The sequence below is a fragment of the Acanthopagrus latus genome, chromosome 5 (genome assembly GCF_904848185.1).
Source record: "Acanthopagrus latus isolate v.2019 chromosome 5, fAcaLat1.1, whole genome shotgun sequence".
NCBI classification, from domain to species: Eukaryota; Metazoa; Chordata; class Actinopteri; order Spariformes; family Sparidae; genus Acanthopagrus; species Acanthopagrus latus.
In genome coordinates, this window is record NC_051043.1 from 21125062 (window position 1) to 21148603 (window position 23542).

The 23542-nt window shown below is 39.8% G+C and overlaps 5 protein-coding genes across 7 annotated transcripts; 1 reads left to right on the forward strand and 4 right to left on the reverse strand.

The window, feature by feature from the left end:
* Nucleotides 1-1036: 1036 nt before the first annotated feature.
* acaa2 (acetyl-CoA acyltransferase 2) lies at nucleotides 1037-5581 on the reverse strand. Its single transcript, XM_037098198.1, has 10 exons — nucleotides 5390-5581; nucleotides 3986-4152; nucleotides 3707-3835; nucleotides 3229-3345; nucleotides 2931-3078; nucleotides 2607-2782; nucleotides 2254-2383; nucleotides 2024-2094; nucleotides 1757-1911; nucleotides 1037-1670 (listed from the first exon to the last, which is right to left on the reverse strand). Exons 1-10 carry the CDS (start codon nucleotides 5403-5405, stop codon nucleotides 1589-1591), a joined length of 1191 nt encoding a protein of 396 aa, XP_036954093.1. The 5' UTR covers nucleotides 5406-5581; the 3' UTR covers nucleotides 1037-1588.
* A 155-nt stretch (nucleotides 5582-5736) lies between these two features.
* mrpl40 (mitochondrial ribosomal protein L40) lies at nucleotides 5737-8075 on the forward strand. Its single transcript, XM_037098200.1, has 5 exons — nucleotides 5737-5954; nucleotides 6125-6208; nucleotides 6786-6941; nucleotides 7486-7567; nucleotides 7699-8075. Exons 1-5 carry the CDS (start codon nucleotides 5893-5895, stop codon nucleotides 7924-7926), a joined length of 612 nt encoding a protein of 203 aa, XP_036954095.1. The 5' UTR covers nucleotides 5737-5892; the 3' UTR covers nucleotides 7927-8075.
* Nucleotides 8076-8322: 247 nt separating this feature from the next.
* c5h22orf39 (chromosome 5 C22orf39 homolog) lies at nucleotides 8323-10187 on the reverse strand. Of its 3 annotated transcripts, none has more exons than XM_037098202.1 (3): nucleotides 10079-10187; nucleotides 9134-9301; nucleotides 8323-9000 (listed from the first exon to the last, which is right to left on the reverse strand). In XM_037098202.1, exons 1-3 carry the CDS (start codon nucleotides 10106-10108, stop codon nucleotides 8869-8871), a joined length of 330 nt encoding a protein of 109 aa, XP_036954097.1. In that variant the 5' UTR covers nucleotides 10109-10187; the 3' UTR covers nucleotides 8323-8868. The 3 variants fall into 3 exon arrangements, with proteins under 3 accessions (XP_036954097.1, XP_036954096.1, XP_036954099.1); XM_037098201.1 differs by having other exon boundaries at nucleotides 10061-10145; XM_037098204.1 differs by having other exon boundaries at nucleotides 10088-10137.
* A 381-nt stretch (nucleotides 10188-10568) lies between these two features.
* On the reverse strand, nucleotides 10569-14406 carry ufd1l (ubiquitin recognition factor in ER associated degradation 1). Its single transcript, XM_037098199.1, has 12 exons — nucleotides 14250-14406; nucleotides 13899-14031; nucleotides 13454-13486; nucleotides 13229-13350; nucleotides 12831-12961; nucleotides 12665-12737; nucleotides 12509-12577; nucleotides 12358-12426; nucleotides 12231-12281; nucleotides 12037-12125; nucleotides 11392-11476; nucleotides 10569-11225 (listed from the first exon to the last, which is right to left on the reverse strand). The coding sequence occupies exons 1-12, from the start codon at nucleotides 14250-14252 to the stop codon at nucleotides 11151-11153; spliced, it is 933 nt and encodes a 310-aa protein (XP_036954094.1). The 5' UTR covers nucleotides 14253-14406; the 3' UTR covers nucleotides 10569-11150.
* Nucleotides 14407-15023: 617 nt separating this feature from the next.
* dhx37 (DEAH (Asp-Glu-Ala-His) box polypeptide 37) lies at nucleotides 15024-23374 on the reverse strand. Its single transcript, XM_037099137.1, has 27 exons — nucleotides 23217-23374; nucleotides 22888-23003; nucleotides 22595-22764; nucleotides 22310-22422; nucleotides 21815-22199; nucleotides 21543-21691; nucleotides 21310-21402; nucleotides 21085-21181; nucleotides 20574-20687; nucleotides 20234-20450; nucleotides 19647-19745; nucleotides 19494-19564; nucleotides 19257-19392; nucleotides 19091-19167; nucleotides 18628-18860; nucleotides 18422-18533; nucleotides 18199-18305; nucleotides 17754-17942; nucleotides 17480-17604; nucleotides 17218-17334; nucleotides 16959-17131; nucleotides 16748-16862; nucleotides 16416-16553; nucleotides 16231-16325; nucleotides 15743-15816; nucleotides 15517-15614; nucleotides 15024-15433 (listed from the first exon to the last, which is right to left on the reverse strand). The coding sequence occupies exons 2-27, from the start codon at nucleotides 22988-22990 to the stop codon at nucleotides 15357-15359; spliced, it is 3477 nt and encodes a 1158-aa protein (XP_036955032.1). The 5' UTR covers nucleotides 22991-23003; nucleotides 23217-23374; the 3' UTR covers nucleotides 15024-15356.
* Between the last annotated feature and the right edge of the window lie 168 nt (nucleotides 23375-23542).

The window sequence follows — 23542 nt, forward strand, 5'->3', positions numbered from 1 at the left end:
AATGTTTAACAGTCAACCTTGTGTATGTGACCGCGATACTGCTTTAATAAACATCACAGACAACTACCGAAGGACGGCACGTTGCTATTAGCCAGCTAGCTAACGTTATAGACGGCAAGGCGGCTAGCCGGTGGCCTACACTACGGACCCACCAAAACGTTCATAATTACAAAGACATCACGGACATATCACAGTAATAACGATGTCTAACGTGTCTTCTAGATACACGGATTCATCTCCTGTTGTTTGGCGATTATTATTTTTATTCTACAACGCAGATGATAACAGATTTTATTCACACAGTAACACGAAAGCAAGGGTGCCTTACCTTTGCTATGAAAAAAAGACCGACATCCGGGGATGTGACGTATATAAGGACGCTGCACGGTGACGTTGACGTACGTACGTCGCGTTTCGAGGATGTACTAGTCCTTGTAGTCTTAAATACATTTTCTCTCTCCCGGTTAAACAAAAATAATTACTTTATTAAACGACTGACAGTCCCAAAAAATTGCGACATTTTTATTTTTTACTGTAGGAAACATATATATTTATCTAAATATGAAATATGTTGTTTATCTGCTCTTACAATGTCTGAGATACACGTCTGTATGTCTGTCTACTTGCTGCTGTTTCCCCCTTGTGGGATGAATAAAAGTGTAAAGTCTTTACAAACAGTAAAGCTATCTGTAAAAAAGAGAGAGAAAGAAAGATTGTGAAAATATATCTAACTTAAATTCAATACATGAGTATTCAATATCAAATATAACATATTACTATGGCTATATGTTATCAGTTTTTCTTAAATAATTTCAAGAATATGTAGCAAAATAATCAATGAGAGCAAAGGTCCCTGTACTAGCTAACTAACTTTCCTGATGAGGTTAAAACCAAAAGGAAGACTTATTTAATAGATTCCTCATTAAATACATTCCACTTCAATTACAACTAAAATAATTAAATCTTAATTCCCAACTGAACAAAAAAGAAAAAAAAAGTCTGACAAGGGCTCATCATCATACTTAAAAAACACACATTTTTTAAATGTTTTTTGAAAATTGTATTTATTGAGATTATTTGAAAGAGAAATACAAAGTCAGTTTTTGCTGGAGCCATCACAGGTCAGACATATTTCCTAGCAAAACTGATCCCTGATAATGGAGTGAAAGAAAACATGAAAGGCAAACATCACAGTTGATTTAAACCTCACAGTAACCCAACCAAATCTGTACTTATGGAGTTAATACTATGCTACACATGTCAATGTTACCAAAGATCTAGCTGTGTATTTGAGGCACGTACATAAACAGGTTTCCGAGGCAACATTGGGCTCATTGTACATGAATAAACAGACTAAATAAACTAACAAGAGTGAGCAGCAAAAATATTAATGTTGAATGATACTTTATGTACCAGGGAAAACATATGAGTTATCATTTTGAAAGAACACTCGCCATTTTACATGACTGTGAAAGGTTCTTAAAAATCTCTTTTTAGCTTGTGTCAATTGTATGTTATTCTATGCAAGTGAGTGATGGTGCAAGACATTCTTCTACAGGGATTCTTCTGATACTGGCAGCTTCTCCGGTTAGCATCTTTCGAGGATGATGGCGATGCCCTGACCTCCACCGATGCAAGCAGAGCCAACAGCATACTTGCCTCCTCGTCTCCTGTTGGAAGGAAAAAAACAAGGCCCATTACTCAAAGCCTCTTAATGTGCAGACATCACGCCTGATGTACTGTAAATGTAGGCTACCTAAGCTCATGAACCAGGTGGGCAGTGATGCGTGCTCCAGAAGCACCGAGTGGATGTCCGATGGCGATGGCGCCACCGTTAACGTTGCTCTTCTCTGGATCCAGACCAAGAGCCTTTGCCACAGCCAGGTACTGAGGGGCAAAAGCCTCATTCACCTGAGCAAAGAAAATGACATAAATGATGCAACTAAGTAATAACTACCCAGATAAATTAAAACATAAAAGAAATGCAGTAATGAAAAGTAAGTCACAGGGACTCGAAACAAACCTCCACAAGATCCATGTCGCTGAGAGTCAGGCCAGCTTTTTTAAGAGCTTCTGTGATTGCTGGAACAGGACCTAAGATGATTTAAGGAAACAAGACATTCTTATTGTAAGAAGTCACATCGAATACCATGTGAGGGTTAGGGTTAGGGGTTAGGGTGTTTATTCAGTTATTCATTAATTTAAATTCAATAGAGATTAAACTAAACTCTCTGTAACAGTAATTCCACCCACCGATTCCCATAATGCTGGGATCACATCCTGAAACGTGATAGGCCACGACTCTGGCCAGAGGAGTGAGCTTGTGCTCCTTCAGCGCGTCTTCACTTGCAATCACCACAGCAGCAGCACCATCAGATACGCCCTGGAGATCAGTAAGAGAGTGTTACATTTAGTAGTAACAAACTACTGCTGATGGTAAAAGTAATAACAATTTCACAATAATTATATCAAAATAGATTTTACTTCGCTAAAACCAAACTTTGGAGCTCTAAATGACACTACCACACGTCTTAACTCCTTTAACAACTAAAATGATGATTCTAGGTTTTCATGAGAAGGAGTCTTCACCGCACACATAAACTCACCGAGGCATTGGCAGCAGTGACAGTCCCTCCCTTCTTGAACACAGGAGCCAGTTTGGCCATCTGTTCCAGTGTGGTCTGTGGACGAGGGTGCTCGTCCTGAGCCATGGGCACTTTGCCCTTTTTAGCTTTCACATCAATGGGAGCGATTTCTGCTGTGTAATGACCAGCCTCATGAGCTGTAAATAGAAAAAATGTATGATTCAACTATAATCAGTGAACTTGTCTTAAGCAGTTAACTTTTTAACTGAAAATATACCAGCCTTTCTCCTCAAAAGCAATATATTCCAATATTAATGTATTTAAGTTGAATGAAGCCCGTCTTACCTGCCTTCCACCTTTGTTGCGTCTGGTGTGCATAATTGTCACAATCTTCTCGTGTGATCTGGTACTTCTCTGCGAGGTTTTCTGCTGTGATGCCCATCGGGATTTTGACGTGCAGGTCGGTCAGACCCGCCCACAAGGTGTCCTCTAGCTGTCAAGCAGACAAGAGGAGAGGATTTATCTTTGAGTCAAAAGTTTCTGGAGTTTTATGTCAAGGTGTCTTTGTGACATTGCATCATGAACATTAGGGTCAAATGTTTGGGGAATATAAAAAAAAAGAGAAAATCAACCAGTAGCCAACCTTGAGATCGAATCCAAACTTTGTTCCGAATCGTATGTTGCGAACAGCGTACGGGGCCTGGCTCATGCTCTCCGAGCCTCCACACAGGACCACCTCTGATTCCCTGAGGCAAATCTCCTGCAAAGACACAAGAAAACATGTTGTTTATGAGCAACATGGCACATCGTGTTGAATTGATTTGGGAAAAATTGTACTTCTGATAATGTATCATTGTGACATACAGTGTTTATGGTATATAGACACTCAGTGGCCAAACATGTGCAATACAATGCATTTCAGAACAACAGCACCAACATCTTAGCACCCCCCTCTTGAATTAATGTCATACAGTACAACACCACTATGGCCCTAGCAGAAAAGTTGTGTTAGATTGTGTCAAATACTATAATCAAGTGACCTCTGAGGTTACAACACTATGGGGGCTTATCTACATTTGTATTTCTGTCAGAATATGTTTTGTCCTTGGTGGAGCTCTTACTTGAGCACCATTGATGATGGACTGGAAACCAGACCCACACAGTCTGTTCACAGTGAGAGCAGGCACTGGGATGGGAACGCCACACCTCAGACCCACATGGCGAGCAATATAGGGCGCATCAGCTGAGCTCTAAAATTAGCAGCGTAAACAAAGAGAAATAAAAAGATGAGGAACAAACCAAGGACACTAGTCATCACATAAATATGCTGGTTTACATGTTCATTTGACGGCAGTTGGGATCTATTAAGCCTTGCTGTTGATCTGTTGGATTTTGGGTACCTGCATGACATTTCCCATGATGACACTGTTTACAAGCTCTGGTGCGACACCCCCAGCAGCGAGAGCGGCTTTGGCTGCATGCTCAGCCAGGTCTGTTGCACTGTGATCCTTCAGCACGCCACCATAGGTACCAAATGGAGTGCGCTTGGCAGCTACAACAAATACTCCTGCAGAGAAACAGAGCATTTCAGTACAAAGACAAGGACTTCACCTCCGCGCTGGGAGACAGGCAGATCACAGCATCAGGACACACTGCAGAGACAGTTTACACAGCCGGTGCACTGAGATGCAGAAGATAAAGAGTCAGTCTAAATAGGAAACTAACATCAGATGAATCCAATTGGACAGGAGAGACAAGAGAAGCCACTACGTCTGGATTTTTAAATTTTATTTCTCTTTATTTATACATATTTTCTTCAACACAAATTTCTGAGAACTGATAAAAAGAAAAAAACATGTCACTATAATGCATTACTGTCAAGTACTATAGTTATCTTGAAATGTTGATACACCTTAAGTTTCTTATCAAACCCTGGACTGTAACCTCTGGTTACGGTCAGGATGGCATGATGCCTTGACCTGACCATTTCGTTTAGGTTTGAACTAACCTTGCTGTAATATCTGACTAAGGCTGAGCAGTGTGTTTATCATTGCACAACATATCCAGTATTTTAGACTCTCTTATGTGCTGTATGTGGGCATGCACTAAAATACAATGTGGACCAAAAACAAAAAATATTTGTGAATGGATTATCAGTGCTTGAGACAAGTGCATTTTTTTATGTACTTGTATCCTGCTTGAGTTTTCCCATTTTATGCTACTTCATAGTTCCGCTCCACTCTCTCCCACATGTCAGAGGATAAAAATGTACTCTTGTCTGAGATCTGTTGTTACAAATTGATACTTCTCAAAATACATTTTAACTAAACAAAACCAAGTATCAGACTTGATATGAATTCAATATAATATTATGTATTAATGCAGGACTAAAGATTATATTTATATGGTGGTTTTACTAGTTTTTCGCAAGTAATAATTTGAGTCCTCTTTCTACTGCTGGAGATAAAGTAACTTTGCACTTAAATTGATCCACAGGTGAGAGACTATAACCGACAAATAGCTGTTGATTATGATTATGACACCATCGGGTCACCTTTCACCTGATTTACAGTAACGTCGAGACCAGAAAACGTTTCAAAATTTCTGTCAACTTTCATGTTTACGTGTAATCGACTTTCATTTAATCAATTATTTGTTGGTTTAACATAATGTTTCCTAACTGCGGCACAAATAGGAAACTGTATCCTTTAAACATTAACATTTTCAAAGCAGCACAGCTCCAGTCCACAAGCATGCATCTCTGCTTTATAAACTTCATTCGAGAGTGAAACGTGTTTGTTTACCTCTGAGAAGCGCCATGACGCAGATTCAACAAACCACCACCGTCAGGATCAAACTTTTAGACCGATATGCGCTTGTGGCACTCTGAATCAGTCCGGGCTGGATATAAAAACCTGACACAACTGCGACCTTTCCCCTAAATAGAGCAGTCGGAGATTTTTCACTCTTCGAGTAAGATTCGACCAAAAATACTTCACACACATTTAAGTTAAGACATTATCAAAATGCTCTGAAAATCTAAAAATGTCTCATAATGTTTAATTATTGACCGTAACTACGAGGCGTGGCATTATTAAACACGTATTTAATTTTCGTCGCAAACAAAATGCTCGAAAATGCGAGCATGAAATTGTATGCGACCATTCGACTACGTCATCTTCCCGCGACACGTGTGTTCTGTCACTCAAGCAAGGGGGCAAGTAAAGTGATATGTAACTACATGTGAACATCTCTGTTGTTGGGAAACGGAGTATGAGTTTATTGTGAGGGAACACACAGTGGAAACATGTCTGCGGCTCTATCGCGCTGCCTCTGCAGGGTTTTATCTCGACAGACCGCTCCGTCAAGGTGAGCGTAAATAGTACGACGTGAACTCTCTGGTAGCGAACAAGGCTGTGCTAGCTACGTAAAGCTAACATAGCTAAGGTTATCCAGTACAGAGATGCTAATAAATGAATTATGCTTGACAAACAGCCTTGTGGGGCTTGTTTTGACCTTTATTGTTGTATGTTTTGCAGCGTCCTGTTGGGAGAACAACACCATGCTGTACAGAGTCCTTGGTTTGCACCAGTAATGACACTGAAGACATCTGCTCCACTGAGGTATGATCAAGGCTGCATTTTACACCAATTACCCAGAGGGCCTAAGGAATTGTTTGTGATGATACGCAGTACAAATACACAGTATTAAGTAAGTCAGAGCCTGCATTTTACTGCATATCTGGTGTGGCTCTTGTCTTACACATAAGCACTGTCCCCAAATCGCCTTCAAAAACTATAGTCGTTGGTTGATTTGATGATGAATGTATCTGTTTATCACTTATTGCTCAAAAACGAATTCAATGTGATGTCTTATTTAGCATTTTGGTTCTAATAAACGATCCCAAACTAAAGAATATTTGATTTACAATTATGTTTAATGGAGAAAAGCAACATATTTTTAAAAAAAACTTACATTTTAGGAGCTGAAACCAGCACTGTAGCTAAATAAATTACCTGAACACCTGAATTGTCACTATTTAAAACAAACTAAGGTGCACAGGGAAAAAAAATTGGGACAAGTATTATTTCTGCACTATTCTGTTTCTGTATGTCTGTGGGCAGTGCACTTAATCATAATTGAACTATTTGAAAATATCTTCTAGTTGAATATCACAAAGAGCTGTACTTTATGTTTCAGAGCGGAGCCCAAAAAGAAGAAGAAAGTGGACCCAAGAAGGGAGCAGCTGGCGAGAGAGAGGCTGAAAAAAAAGCTGAAGAGGCTGGAGAAGGTTCCACCCGAGTTCATCCCGATAGAGGACTTCATTACTCCAGCCAAATGCTTGGATGAGACCAGGTACAGCTCATTTCATTGTTGTACACGCTGTCATTTGTAGGTAATCAGGTCAGATTTATGTTGAGATATTGTTTACCGCACTGTACTGCTGGTTGTGCTGGCATTCGATCTTGAATGAGGGAGCTGTATTCATTATTTTTCTTGCTGTCAACAAATGCTCTAAAAAAACTTGTTGCTTTTGTGGCCAGCTAGCGATGTAGTTCATCTGAACTATTGAATCTCTTAAAAATGCATTAATGAAGAACAGTGTTTTGGGATATGTCTGACATAATCTATACTACAACCGTTGCTGGACAAGATTGCAGCAAAGTCCTTATTAGCAATTCCAAACAGTGGGTTAAAGACAAACTTGTAGCATTATGGATCCCTGACATTACAATATTGGACTGACTAGTATTTATTTATTCAGAATTAAAATTATGTATTAAATGTTAAATGTAACATTTTATGGGCATGCTTTCATATAAAATTTGACTGTTGATGACTTACTGTACCTTTTTTCTTTGAAATGCTATTAATTGGTGTCTATTATTCTCTTACAAAGGGAACGCTCTGCACCAAAGCTGTCATTTGAAGAAAGTGAGCGTCGAGCCATGATGCTGAAGGAGTGGTGTCGATACAAAAAGGTCACCATTTAACTGTAACGCCTCCATCACTAATGCTTTTATAGAAAATGTCAGTCTGACCCTTGCCCTCCTTCATGTGCACTTAGGGGGGGGGCTGTATTTAATGTGCCCATCTGACTTTGTTCTTGCAGGACCAGCACATGGCTGAAATGGAGGCTATTGAACTTGCTCTAGAGGCACAGAGGGAAGCACTGGAGGAGCTGAAATTAGAATCTGAGGAGCTGTACCAAGCAGCACTGAAACCAGACCCCCTTTTGTTTCCCTTCACTCATGAAGGTCCCGCCCACACACCACCGATTGCTCAGTTTGAAGCGCCTGAAGGAAAATACACGGACATCACTAAAGTTTACACGCAGTGATGGACAGGACAGTAGTTGTGCAGCCTGTGTGCATTGTCATTTATTTAGTGTCTGTCCTTGATTGTACCTGATTGAATAAACCAAGATGCAGCCTTACAACAGCCTGCATGTGCAGGTATGGAGGCTGCTTTATATATGTTTTCATGCATTGTACAGTCACCGCTGTTTTTTCATTTTCGCATCACATGCAACAACTTCAATGGAAGTTATGCATTGAATTGTTTTGTTTCAGTTTCTCAACTCTGAATAAAACATACCAGAAGAGAATGGTAGAATAAAAAAAAAAAACATTTTTTATTGAGCCATTTTGTTTGGAATAAAACTTTGTTATTTCACCCATAGTTATGTAAGGCATAAAACTGCCAATGTACAGATCTGTGTAGATTAAATCTGCAAATTTGAATTCTGACAGATAATCCATCGATAATGTTGTATGTAATCACATAATCACAGAGGAGTGTCTACTATGTCAAATACCCACATTTACCTTGGTTGACAATGTGTTCAATGTTACTGTGAATTGCTGACAAGCTTACAAGGGCCAACTCTCCTGTGTGATGCTGACAAAATCTGACCCGTTGTGAGTTTAACCCATATCACAACTATGCACAACAGATCCTTCATTACTTTGAGCCAATATCGCCTTTTTCTTTCGTAAAACAAGGCATTTGTAGTTGTGCTTCAGTTGGCAAGAAACAACACTTCCTTATATATTATAATTCACTGGTTGAAAACACGCTGTCATCCTCATTATCGACCACTAGATGCTGCTGCCATGAGTTTTCATGTAGCAGCTCCCTGAATAGAACTTGGGATGGAAATGAATGATGTACAATCTCTCCAGCATGTGGCTCTTAACAATTTCACTAAGTCCATCATTGACAAGAATATCAATGTCTTCATTTCACTTTGTTTTGGCCACAGCAGGTTAATTATGACAGTTCATGAGTCCTCAGGCTTTCCCTGGTTCAGAGGCAGGTGCCAGTCTTTTGGAGGGCCTTGCCTCAGTTTCCACAATGGGGTGAACTTTGTCTGCTCTGCCACTCTGTTCCTCTCACTTGTCTGCAAGGCTTCCTGCAATACAGATACAAGACATAAATCACTTATTTCATTTTCAAGACATTTTGGAAGTGTTTACATGTATTCTTTAAGACATTCAGACACCAGGGATAGTGTATCTGAACAATGTGATTTATGGCAGCCTAACCTTGGCAGCAGCACTTCTGTATTTCTCCCACTCTATGCAGTTATTGTAGTCCTCTTTCCACTGCTGGCAGGATGGGGCGGCACCGAAAGCGTAATAATTGTGAAAACGATTCCAAAAGCTTTTACAATGTCTGAATTCACTCCAGTAGTCATCACATACCCGGGGTGTCTACGAACAGAAAAGGCAGGAATCATCACTAAACCAGCTTGTACGAATTATATTTTGACACCTTACTGTTGTGTTTGTCGTGAAGAACTGCATAACTTTAAATTCACTGATAACACTTAACAAGATCCAAGGGCCCTGCGCGTCTGGCTATGTTATCTGCTTAAGTGAGGTTGAAATTCCAAGCTCACTCAAGACAAGGAAAGACATGGCATGGTGAACAGAAACAAATACATGTAAGTAATATTAATACAACTCTTGATTTAGGTATATTAGCATTAATAAATCGTCCACTATCAGTACACTGGCTGTTATAGTTAATACTGTTGAACGCTTTTTACAATGCTAGATTGTTCACTTAGCTTAAATTAGATAGAGGGGGGAAAGGAAAATGTAACATAGTGTTTTAACAGCACCTCCCTGAGGTCGTTATGGTTTTCCTCAGTTTGCAAAGTGGCTTACCTCACCTTACAAAAACACGTTTTACATGTAGTTTTCAAACGTACTTGCAAAGCTACATCTTTGAAGTAAATTATGAATCAGATGAGTGCCTGAGGGTTTCTGTTAAAACCTCCTGGTGTGTCTGACATTGCTGAATGCTAGCTAAGGTTAACGTTACTTTTGCAATGTAGCATTGATAGCTAATCGCCTTCCTAAATATTTGTTCAAGATGTGGCCCTCTTCGGTCTCTATCAGGCCTAACAAGGCCTAATCGGTTGAAATGAAATCAGGATAATAAACTAACAACGTAATTCATAGTACATTTTTAGGATAAATTACCCTCCACACCGTTTCTCCAGACCGGTCCATTGCTAGTCGAGCTAATATGACAAGGGACAACTTCCGGTTCTATTGCATTTCACAATAAAAGCGCAACCGCACAAATTTGAAGGACTTACTTTGAAAATACTTGATACTTTTGAACAGCAAGCATAAAGCACACGAATGTAACATGCCAAAACTGTAGGGACCATATTTGTGAAATAAAATCTATTGAAAGTTACTCTGTAGTTAACATTTCTTCTTTTCCATCTATTGTCCATCATCCATCTATTGGTGGGATTAATTGTATCCATGTCATTACATTTAGTCTAATAACAACTGGAAAAGGGACTAATCATCCATTTACACCTTAATAAATGTTCCCAACTCAAGTCAAGCAAAAATGATTAATCCAAAATCATCCTATTATGTTATGTGTAACTTACTCATTTAGTAGTTCATGCACATGAAAACATGCACATAAAAATAATAGTACACTACAACGTAATACTTTCAAAACACAGTCCTTTATTTGTCTATAAATAAACCAGGAAAAGTGAGAAACCCATCGCAAATTATTCCAAAACTCAAAAACCCTCAGACATAAAATTAAAGTTTTTATAATTGAGAACAAAATTATAGAGATCTTATTGCTCCATTTTATAATCAAAATGGGGCTCTGAAAACAGCATATTTAAGGTGAACTGTAAAAATGCAACAATTATTGAAAAAACGGGGGAATATGCTCAAAGGCAAAGGTAATTCAAATCTTATAATTATTACAACAATACTTAACTTCTTCATGTTGGTTGTGTGGTGATATAATTTATTATGCCTGGCTCAATTCATTCCCCCTGGACCTGCGAATATCAAATTACAGCTGATAGCATTTTATGCAGCTCAGATTCTGTTGAGCTAAAGATGACTGTCAGAGTTTTAATTACATATCATCTCAACAGCAAAACTCACACTTCTCACTCTCACACAAAGAGACAGGGAGAAAAAAGCCCAATGCATCAGAAGTTTTTTTTTCCACTTTGCTTTTGAAGGTGACAATAGATATGATGAGTCTGTGCACATCAGCCAGTCCTCAAGGCTTTCTGCCCTTCTTGCGTAGTGACTGTCCTTCTCCAGAGAAAGCTATGAATCTGTTCAAGGCATCATCCTAAGAAGAGTAAAAAGAGATTGTCAGACAAAATCTATTTAGAGAATGGAATACATGTATCAATAGGATGACTCACAACATAAAATGGAAAAGCGTGTGACAGAACTGCAAATACAGCAGAGTTTAATATTTACAAACATATGAAAAAACCCATCATATTTCTTACATCATCCACAAATTTCCTGGGCAGAGGCCTCGAGTTCCTGATGAAGGTGATCCTGCCAATTTTGAAGTCATAGTTGGGAATGCCTCTGTGTGATGAAATATTCAAGTTAAATTGCAATTTTACACTCAAGACTCTGGTAGAATGGGTCTATACCCAGTGATGTGTGGTACAATAAGACTAAACAGGTAACACTCATAGTCTGCAAACAGTGTGACCATCTTGTAAATTAATGTCACATTGAGCAAAAAAAAAAGTTTTTCACATCTTGGCTATCAGATGCTGCAAGTCGAGGTGTGACCATTGCTAAATTTTGCATTTGGTTGCAAGGTCAAACAAGTAATAATCTGATAAAGCTGCTATAAGCTGATTATGTCACACCACAACCAAGATCACATTGGAATTGGTGAAACTTAAAGATGGAATGTCAGATGGTTGTGGAGATAGTCTTGGTTTGGCAATAAAAACATCAGATTAGTGTTCCCACCTGCTTTCCAAGGACCCTTGACAAACATTTTAGACTTCTGTTATTCCTTGCCATACTATACTATACAGTTATAGTTGTATAGTTGCCATCATCTTGAATAGTTAAATGTTACAATAATTAACTTCATGTCTACATCAATCACACACTGGACATGTTCTCACCTTTTGATGTCACTTGGACTCAGAGGAGCAGGGCTGGGCTCAATCCCCTTTGTTTTACCATCCAAACGGTTGCCAGATCCAGTGAAAGCCTAAAGTAAGGAAACAGATTAGAAGTCAGTTAGCTCTAATTATCCCAGTTGTCAGCAGAAATGACAACAAAGATTTGTCTCTAACACACAGCAACATTCACTCACTCTGAATCCCATATCCATGTCAGCGTAATTTGTGGGATCTCCCTCTTCCTCCTGTAACAAAATAGTTTTTTTATCAAATTGCTCAGAGCACAAAATGTACTTTGCTTTCAATGGTTTAGATCCTTACTGTTGGTTCTTCCTGGTGATGAGGTCGCCGTTCAGGCTCTTTGTAACCCAGAGGAGCATCGAAATCCACCTGAGAATCAGAGTCAGTAAACATTTGAACTGGAAAACACATTTGAGTAGCTCATTTTTTATGCAAACATGGAGGGCCTTACATTCATATCGCACTCAATGATGGACACTGCTTTATCTGGCTTGGTCTCCATTACTCGCAGCTCATATATCTGAAACAAACACACACATTAGCAAAGATCTTCAGCATAAATAAAAGACAAGTTAGGACAAAAATGTATTCACATAAACTGGTTTACCTTTTCATTGTAGTTGATAGCTATGACATCACCAGTTGTCAGGCAGGCAAAGTTTCTCAAAGCATTCTCCAGCCTGTAATAGAGTGACAACTTGCATGGTCATTTTAGTTCACCACAAAGTGTGAAGAAATATAAATATAAAAGATTTCTAAGTGATATTTCTTACACTGCTTTGGGGTTTGTAATGTCCAGGAAGTCAGGGCTCTGTGGTTGGAACTTTGAGTAAGTGGCCACCATAAGGTTAACACTTTCCACTTGGACCAGACCGCCTTCTTCTAACAGGAGATTCTGCATCATCTGCAGCAAAGAAAATGAAGCAAATTTCAGTAAGAGAATATTTCAGACACAATAAGAAACATGTTTGATTTCATCTCTGTCCTCTCAGTTCCTCAAAATCGTATTGTATTTGTATAAATTCATCTTTAGTTAGATGTTATACTGGTACTTTAACTCTCTTTGCATATAATCTAAATACAGTGTAATCAACCTGTTCCTAATTCCTCCCTTACTGATAACAGAATTCAGTTCAATCTCTGTGACAAATTAAACTTGTAAGCTTCTCACCCAGTGTGGCAGATAGCAGATTCCCTCATCTGCCACAAACTCCAGAACACCACAGTGAGTCATTCTGTCTGAGTTCTTGTTGGTCAACTTGAACAGCATTGGATAGGTGATGTTAAGCCTGCCTGTAGAGGGTAAAGGAGGAGAAAGGTACAGAAAGATTATGATGATTTAAGGTTCACACAAGACCTTTGTAATGGCGATGGGCTTAATTTAACTTCTACTTACTGAGCTGGTCGAGAGCTGAAGGTGGCATGATGACTGAAAGAAAGAAAGGTTATGATTAGTTGAGACACAGCGAACGAGATCAGGTAAACACCTTCCAAGCCAGTTAAATGTTGTGCAACAGATCAGATATACGAATGAGTGAATTTTAACAATTTGTGATTTTCTAGCTCATAATTATAAATGAAGTGGACCCACTTAAGGAAATAATGAGAAATTGATCGCTATAACCAAATGGTTGTAGCAGACAGTATACTTCTATTCTTGCTCTATACACACTATCACACTAACACTATAATGACCGAGTCTGGGAGGTGAAAGGCAGAAAGTGTGTTTTAAAAATGTTATCCAAAGAGGAGTATCCAATACAATAAACTCAAAACAATTCTCGGAATCAACGAATTCTGTTGTTTACATGAAGTTCTCAGGAATAAATAATCATGCTTACTTTTGCCTCCTTTCTCCACGTCGGAGCGGTCGTTAGGACCTGCCAGCATCGACACCGAGTAGCAGCGATACTGAGTGGAGAAACGGTTCTGAAATCCCCGGGACATCGGATGATCGAAAACGTGGAAGGAAAACTGTGGAGCAAATGAAATAATGAAACACACTTCCTTCATTATGTTTTATGTGAGTTGTTAACATCCACGTAAGACTTTAATTCCATCGTGACAGGGCACCTTTCTGCTGTTGTCATGTTGTTGTTAGCCGCTCGCTAGCTAAACAGCTCCAAGTAAGATTTGCTTTGAAAGACAGTGTATGAATCGTCGACGTTTGGCAAAATCAGAGTACCACTCACCATGTCGACAGTCTGGGTCTTCTGTCGTCAAAGGGCTCAAGTCAAAATGTCTCTTTCTCTTCTCGAATGCGAAAATTTGGATAAGCTGCGAGTTTCCACTGTTGTTTTCCGCTTCTTCCGGAAGTGTACGTGCTGACAGACGGAAATGACGACATGACATAAGTTAGCCAATCATATAAGCCCAATGGAATAATATACATTCTTGAATATTTATGCATTACAGATTTTATTTTTGTTTGATTATTTATTTAATTTGTGTGCAATAATCAGGAGGATTTCTGCCCGGTGTTGATGTATTTATTTATATCAATAAAAACACAACCAAGTGTTGCATGATTTTTAAAGTTAGATACATAGGCCAATCATAAAAATGTTTTTTGTATAGTCATACTGGAGGAATCTGTTATTATTGTTACTGATCATGATAATATTGATTGTAGTTGTATCTATAAAAATGATGATAATAATTGAAAATTCCATCCCATAAAAGTATATAAAAATAAAAATGAACATTCAATCTCAACTAATGCTAATAACTAATAACTAATTTTCTCATTAGCCTGTCTGCTAAGTGTGCATGTGTCTGTGACTCCACTGCACCAGTTTGTAACACAGGCCTAAACTAACACAATTTGTCTTCATGCTCTGGCTAGCATTTATTCTGATTAATACTGGCTATAAACTGAGTGTGATGTGTTAATAGAGCTCCCCATTAATAATTATCAACCACAGTTTCAAATACATGCAGCATGAATACACGACACACCAAACATATTCAGAGCCACACAGTTTTAATGAGTCTTATGAAGACCAAATCAGACATACATGACTGACAGCAGCACACTGATAACAAGTTAAAAGTTATTAAAGAAGACCAGTTGAAATAATTTCTGGCTGAGAAAAACTGTACATGTCATAGATGCAGTGTATAAAATATGAAAATGCAAAAAAGGCAGTGTTGTGGTATTGTAGATGCACTTTGACAAAACATTTTAAAACGGAAAGGGCCGAAGAAGCCCCCTGACTGTGAAAAACTACAAAGTATAAAACAACACAGGTCTCCAGTCAAGTTATATAATTTGCTGCCTTCTTCTCAGATGTAAGCCTTTATATTGGAGGCCAACTCTTGGCTACTTCTTGGTGCAGTGCTTCAGGTAACCATTGGCAGTACGCAGACAACAGAACTGTAGAAGGAGAAAAAATACACAATGAAACAACGAGATCAAATTACAAGACAGCTAATGAGGCAATGGCATTAAACCCTCACATTTATCTTCAGTTTTCCAGACAGAGTGGAGAGTATCTCTGCAGTCAACTCTCTTTGATACCAGCGCTCCCAGCAAAGCCTCAGTCCTGGGCTGGAGCCTAAAGGAGCAGACACACAAGGATAAGAGAAAAGTTATTAAATGACGTTAATTTGCTGATTGATGGAGTAAAAACAGGAAGAACTCTGTGTGTGTGTGTGTGTGCGTGTGTGTGCATGTGTAACATACTTTGCCCATGTTTTCACCATGATGGAGGGGTTTGACAGAAGGTGGCCAACATGCTTCTTTAGTTTAGGACAAACCTGCAAACAAGACAAAGCAAATGTTCATTTTAACAGCTTGTTGTTTGTGGCAGGTTTGGATTTCATATTCAGATCTGAGGTTTATGTTTACGTGTTTTTTACTCATATTTAACTTTACTGCATTTTTCTGGTCGGGCAAATGTTTTATTTATTTATTTTAAATTGTACATATTTTCATTGATCATTCTTTATATAATAATATGAACCCCCGGGGTAAGTAGTTTTATTCCCTAGGTAACAACTACTGGGTATCCAAATTAACAAAAAAGGGAGGAGGCTTAATTACCAAGGCCAACAATGCTAATGAATATCAAATTTAATTTGACCTTTCACAGTGGTAAGGACTGTTCAAATTCAAGCCTTCATGGCCACTTGAAACTTGCGTAAAGATTAAGGTAGGTTTTGCTGCAGTACCTGTCCCTCAAGCAGAAACCTGGAAAACAGCTTGTAGCGCTCCAAGCCATCTGGATATTCCATCTCAACTGCTGGCAGCTGCCAAGCGACACGGACTGCAGGAAAGACGCAGCGATTAGAAATATGCAGGCAGTGACACCTTTCGGCACAAACACACAGATGGTGCTCAACTGTACAAAACTCACAGAAGGTGCTGGCACGGTGACATCTGATGGTGCCTGTGGATGAACAGAACCACGGTGATGGTGACTCCTGTGGGGAACTGAAATGACAGTACTGAGGCAGAAGTTGGGGTACCCACTCTGCTTCTACTGCTGACACACCTGTTCCAAGACAAATATGAAAGATATTTCACCATGTGGAACCATCAGTCTGTCACTCTAGTTTTAATAGCAGTGGCAACAGTCCAATCCAAGAGGAACTTCACTCCAAACAGCTCTCTGGATCAGCACCGAGAGGGAACTGTGACTATCACACACCACATCCCACATCCTGTGTTTTCACAAAGCTCATTTACCTTTCATGTACATCTTTGTGGTCTCCATGATCTCCTGGTAGACCACAAACTCAGGCAGTGTTTTGAACAGTGCAGAGGAGGGATGAATGAACACTGGCTCATCCATGAGAGGTGTCTATGAACAAAAAAACAGGAGGACATATTGAGGATATAGTCGAGAGTGATTAATAGACTCATCTAAATCATAACTACAGTCCTCAGAGCAACTTGCCTTGTAACCATTCTTCCATTTTGGGTCCAGTATGTCTTCTCCCTGTACACGCCTTGCAAGATGGTCTCCCAGTCCGGCCAGAACTATCTGCCGCAAGCAGACCACCTGGTGCTCTGTCGGTGGAGTCATCTTGGGATTCACAAAGGCTCCCACCTCTGGACACACTGCGTTTACTGGGATGACAGACAGAACAATCATCTTCCATTTTGTTTGACATTATGTGATTTGTGTGTGCGTGTGTGTGTGTGTGGGGGTGTACCTGCATTGGTAAGCTGTCCTCTGAGCCTCCTGATTTCCACCATGGCTTTATACCTCAGACCGTTGTCCTCGCAAAACTTGGGAGTACAACCAGCAAATTCACAAGCACCAACCGCACCTGGTGTCACATAAACAGAAATTTGGTATTACCCCTATCAACATACTTGATGTGAATATACGTTTTTGAACCATCATATGACCACACTGACCATTTCCACAGTTTATAGCACAATACTGTCCAGTAGTGTAAACTAAAAGCTTACCCAGCATGACCATGAGGTCCCCCAGCAGGAGTGACGCTCCTTGTCCAGCCCACAATCTTCTCATTTGGGTTAGCCGAGCTCGACGCTGATTGAGCTTGGAGCTCTCATCTTCACTTCCAGCAGGTCTGAGGAGAAATAGAAATGTGTTACAAGTATAAAAAAAAATGAGGTATATGGCGGGGATATAAGATGTAAAGATGCTACATGTCTTATGCCAGTTTAAAACATCTGCTCATCTATATCAGATATCATTAGAGCAAACACGTTTCTTCACCTGTCAAGGTCTTCGAAGATCTCTCGGACTGTCATGGCTGCTACCACAGCGATGACGTAAGGCAAGCAATCCTGCTGCTTACCGAGAGCTAACATTTTAGCATAACGAGGTGCCACAGGGAATGAGGCCATGGCTCTGCCCAGGGGGGTGATCGGACAGCTCAGTCTCGCTTGCTCTATGTCCTTCACTCTAGAACAAAAGAATAAATAAACTGTTTTCAGACTGGAACAAGATTTATGTCTCAGAATTGCCTAATAATTTGTCTAGTCATGATAGATAAACTAGGACATTTTCAGAATAAATGGTACTGTTATACTCTCAAATGTCTACATACAAGGGCAAAAACTAAACATTCTTTCAAATAACTAAAATAAGTTAGAATAATTATGCAATACAATCCATGTAAGCTTGAGATATCAGTCACAGCAGGTAAAGAGAGGGTTACCGTCCGGTGCGAGGCGGCTCCTTCAGAGCTCCCAATGAGACTAATAACTGCTCTGCTGCAACAAGAGCCTCAGCAGATGGAGACGTGGGAAATGGAAAATTGACCACCTGCACGAGCAGAAAATAATAAGTTGATTTTAAGAGAAGACTCTTTCTTTCTCTGATTTGATAGCATTTCACTCAGAGGTCGACGGGTAAGTCTGAGCTGTTCATTTTTTTCTGACCTTATCTATGTTTAGGTCTTTCATCTGTAAAACCAGGTCCTCCACAGGCCTGCGAGTGATCTCTGCCTCTGAGAACAAACTGAAGTCTCCAAACACTGCAGACGAGTACAACCTGCAGTAACATGACAGAAACAGAGACAGACATCTGTAAATATAAAAGACAACAACTGTGTAATTACATTGTAACACAGTTTTAAAGTCCTGACCTGTAGCAGTGTCCCGGCTCTGTTCGTCCTGCTCTGCCTGCTCTCTGATTGGCTGAGGCTTGTGAGGTCCATGTGACCTTGAAGGAGGAAACTCCAGTCACCCTGTCGTAGAAACGTTTCTTAACTCGGCCGCAGTCGACCACATACTTGATGCCAGGAATGGTAAGAGACGTCTCGGCCACGTTGGTGGCTACGACACACAGACGGGTACCAGGCGGAGGAGGCCTGAACACCTGCAGTCAACAGACACACACATACGATGTCACAGTCAGTTTTTTTTTTTACTGTACTGACAGGTTTCTGCATGTTGACTCGAAATGATAATTCAATCTTTGAGTTGATCATCATTTTAAATTATGTAAATGATTAGGAAGGAAAAAAAAGTAATCTCGTTTTATTGCATTAAGAACCAAACTTCTTCTAAAATTGTATTAGTTTTTTGATAACGTGATATTAATCACACCTTAGCTTGTTGCTCTGGAGCCAGCAGAGAGTACAGAGGGAGGACATAGAGAGGAATAGAGGGGTCCGCCTTCTCCTCTACACAGACAAGACAAAGAGAAGAATTAGTTAGGACACTAATCTGAAATACATGTGATGTGAAGAGTTATTCATTTGGAGTATCTTGCCTGCATCGTTGGGATCATCTCCGATTTCCAAATCAGATCCATCGTCCTCCTCATCTCCGATCCCGGCCTCTCTGTCCTCATCGCCTTCATCCACAGGGAGGGCAGAGTAGTTATCTAGGTCAATTCGGGGCAGAGACTGGTGACAGAGATGATGATGATGCTCTTTAAATGTGTACACATGAATATCTGTTGAGAAGCAAGGTGGCTTTGGTGTAATTTTGCTGAAAGCAGACTTACAACAGGTTTCTTCTGTTTGGCCTTCTTAAACTTCCTCATTGCCTCTGAGGTGTCTGCTTCCTCATCTTCACCTGAACATAAAATAATTTACATATATAAAAACACTGAGACATATGAGTGTAAGGAGGGTCAACGGGTGTGTGTTACACTCACCAGTGGTTGTGTTACCCTTCCGGAAGGGAAAAGCTTTTCTCAGTCTTCTGCACACACTGTGAACCTCTGCCTGACCGGTCAGAAACACCAGGATACCACCTGAACGACAGAGACAAGGCATTGGTTTGTCCTGTTTTTACTGCAAATCAAATAACAATTTGCAATTCCTCATGCATCCCACCCCATTATCTTCAAACAAAAAAAGAACAATTCAGTTTAATCTGAGTGAGTAACAATATTACACCATTTTCTCTGCATCCCCCCAAATAAATGAGTCCAGGATTTCTTATATCATCTATCATTATTGTATTGATCTGTTGTTTAATTTAACGGGAGTGGTTTATTTGGATGTTAAACGTGCAACTCTGGTTAGTTTCATTTTGTGCTCCTAGATGAGAAAAACTGGTATCAGTTAGCTGAGACACAGTAAAACATAAAAGGTTTTTGATCATGTGATATGTAAAAATGAAGAAACAGACAACTTTTTGTCATTAAATATTACTGAACGATTTGATGACTTTTGAATAACAACCTGTAGGTTGTAAACTAAAAAAGTTTAAAATCTGTTGTGTGTTTCGTGTGCACACCTGGAGGAAGCATCCGGTGGATCTTGCAGATTTTGTGGAAAACTTCTCCGGTGTAATCCTCCATCGGGGTGCGTTTGTTGAAATGTATAGTGACTGGAAATTGGCGAGCGTCCACCTTGATGACGGGTGGAGGAATCCGAAACAGCTTTGTGTTGTCTGTGAAGTCCTCCACTCGCAGGGTAGCCGACATGACCAGCAGCTTCATGGGCATACCTTTCTGCAGAGACATGAAGACAAATGCATTTACAGTGATATAATGATTAAATATTAACTTGAAAGTAATAAACACAGTGAATGATAATCCCATGCCAAAGACATGAAACACAGAAGAGTTTCTTGCCTTGTTTCTGAGCGGGACAATACGGGACAACAGTCCGATGAGGATGTCTGTGTACACGCTCCGTTCATGAGCCTCATCAATGATTATCACACTGTATCTCTGGAGCAGGAAATCCTATGAGACAAAACAGAGACTGACAAACTGCAGAAACATCAAGTTCATATAGACATAATGAATTATGTATTACAAGTCAACTATTGACTGCGATTGTGCAATAAGCGCTCATATGAATCATTAAATCTTTTTTCTTTTGTTGTGATCAATCAAAAGGAAAATAAGAAATTTGTTTTACAGTTTCAGTTAAGCCCATCAAACTGAAACTGAAAACTTGGATACAAATTTGCTGTACTAGTGTGAATAGAAGGCAAATGTTTGTTTCCGAAAATGATGTGAAAAAGTGGAGTTAACTTCGCGACAAAGACTCAAGATAAACAATGTTACACTTCACATCACTCTCTCTGTCTGTTTGCTATACTTTATTGAATTACTAAGTGGGGAGTAAAGATAATACCTTCTGAATCTCCTTCAACAAAACACCATCTGTCATGAACTTGATCTTGGTATCACTGGTCACGTTCCCTTCATATCGGATCTGGTAGGACACCACCCTGAACACACATAAAAAATTTAAGTCTACAGTCCTCTAGCTTGTCACAAAGGGGTTAAACAACCAAAATAATGGATTTGATTTCATTTTAACTATGTTAAATATTTACGGTAAGTGAATGTTTGTTACCGTGTGGACAGGTTCATCTCTTTGGCCACTCTGTGTGACATGCTCACAGCTGCTACTCTTCTTGGCTCTGTGATACCGATTATTCCACTGCCACTGGAGGAAGCAAACCGAAAGCAGAAGATGACGGCAAACACATAATACAGCACATGAACGTGTATCCACATCTAAACCATTTTCCTAGGTAAATGTCCACTGAAAGATTTAAGGGCAGGAACATTAAGAGGTTGACCTACCTGGCATAACCAGCCTCATACAGAAACTGAGGCACTTGAGTGGTCTTTCCACTTCCTGTCTCTCCACAGATGACGACACAGGGGTTCTCTCTCACTGCCTCCATGATGACCTGCTCCTCTGCCAGCACGGGCAGCTTCAGACGAGCTTCCTACAGCAACAGATTGAAAAACACTTAAAGCTAACCCTCAAAAAAAATATCTTCTGATTGTAATAACTGTAGTATCAGATTTAGTCAATTACTCTCTTAAACATACACAGTGAGGTCACACACCTGTATTTCTGGTGATCTGTCGACAGGAATGAAGACAGCCGGCTGTGACAGCTTCTTGTTTTGATCTTTCTCCTGGTTTGAAGTCTTCTTCTCTTTCTGTTCATCTTCTTCAGTTTTTTGTTGCTCCTCCTTTACGTCCTGTTTGTCCTCCTGACTAAGAGAGGTGGTTTTCTTTGATTCACTCATCTCCGCCGTCTCATTCTTGTCTTTATCCACCTGCTCATCGTCGTCATCATCCTCTGAAGAAGTGTCCAGATCACTACTTTCTTCTGCCTTTTGTTCCTCTTCTTCATCCTCTTCGACTTTCCATTTCCTTTTTCTGTTTGCTCCACTGACACTGCTGATCTTTGGCGCTGAGTCTCCATCTTTTATTTCATCCAATGACCTGGAAACAACCCAGAAATATAAAACCCCTGATTCCACCTACTCTGTAACTTCCAATGACACGTTTATCGTTGTTGATCTTAGCTGAATATGCTCCACTGGCGCACTTACTGTTTATTCTGGTAAAGTTTGTCTCCTGTTCCCAGTTTGGACGTGGTGTACAGCAGTTTCAGTTCAGACTCTGGAACCTGCACCTCTGCCAGTTTGCTCAGGATGTCTGCTCTCTGGACAGGTCAGATAAAATGACAGGTGAGTGGGTTGTGATTTCATCCTGTGTCTCAAATTTGTTGGCAGTTGCTAAGCTCTTTTTAAAAAGCCTGGTTAGAGATTTCCCTCTCATCTTAAAGCTACACACACACGTCTTGTCTGAAATAGCAACATCAATGTGTCACTCACCCGAACTTTCTTTTCTTTGCGCTCCAGGACCGTCTGCAGCTCTTTCCTCTGCTTCTTTGTCAGAGGCTTTTTGGTGGACACAGGTGTCACCCAGGCTTTCTTCTTCTTTGCTTTGTTGGCTGGGAGGACCAAAGCGTTGCTCTCATCTACACCTTTTAGTCTGTCCACATCTGATGAAAACAAAGTCCACAGACTATTTCAAGGCAAAGTCAAACAGACAACACATTCAAACTGCAATAACTTAAAGGCAATACTAAGGAGCAAAAATTATTGTCCAATTCATGAATTCCTACCTTGCAGTTCAACCACAACATCTGTCTTCACCTCATCTGCTGGTTGTTGAGTGTCACTCTGATGTCTTCCCTTCCAGTTGTGTTTCTTCCTCAGTTTTCCCATTTTAAATGCAGGTCTGTAAATCAATAAATAACAAAGTGTGTATATAAATCACTAATACACCCGATCACTTGTAATGTTAGAACTACTGCCAGCAAGTAAACGACTTCACTACTACTAAGTTAGCTCGTTTGCTAAAAGCTAACTAGCTAACTTTACCTTAAAAATTACGATATAAACATAATTTACACAACCGAATAAATGTTTGTAAATAATATAAAATACAAACCTTTTTATTCAAACGAGTCATACAACGGCATTGGAGATTTAATGACTTGACGTTTGATGTTACAGCCCTGCACAAACCTCACGTGTAAACATATGAAGGTACGTCGGTTAAAACTGTCCGCCGCTGAAACAATTTCTCCGCAGAAGGGTTCCGCTACGCACACAAATGAGAAAAAAATAATCCCTAGCTGGTAGTTGGAGTGTTTTAACATGTTTTATTGTTTGTGAATGATCATTAATGACCGAATGTTGTTCTGTAGGTTGTGTATCTGTTATAGATATAGTTCCAATAGTGTGTCTGTTCAAATAAATCACTGAACTTAAAGA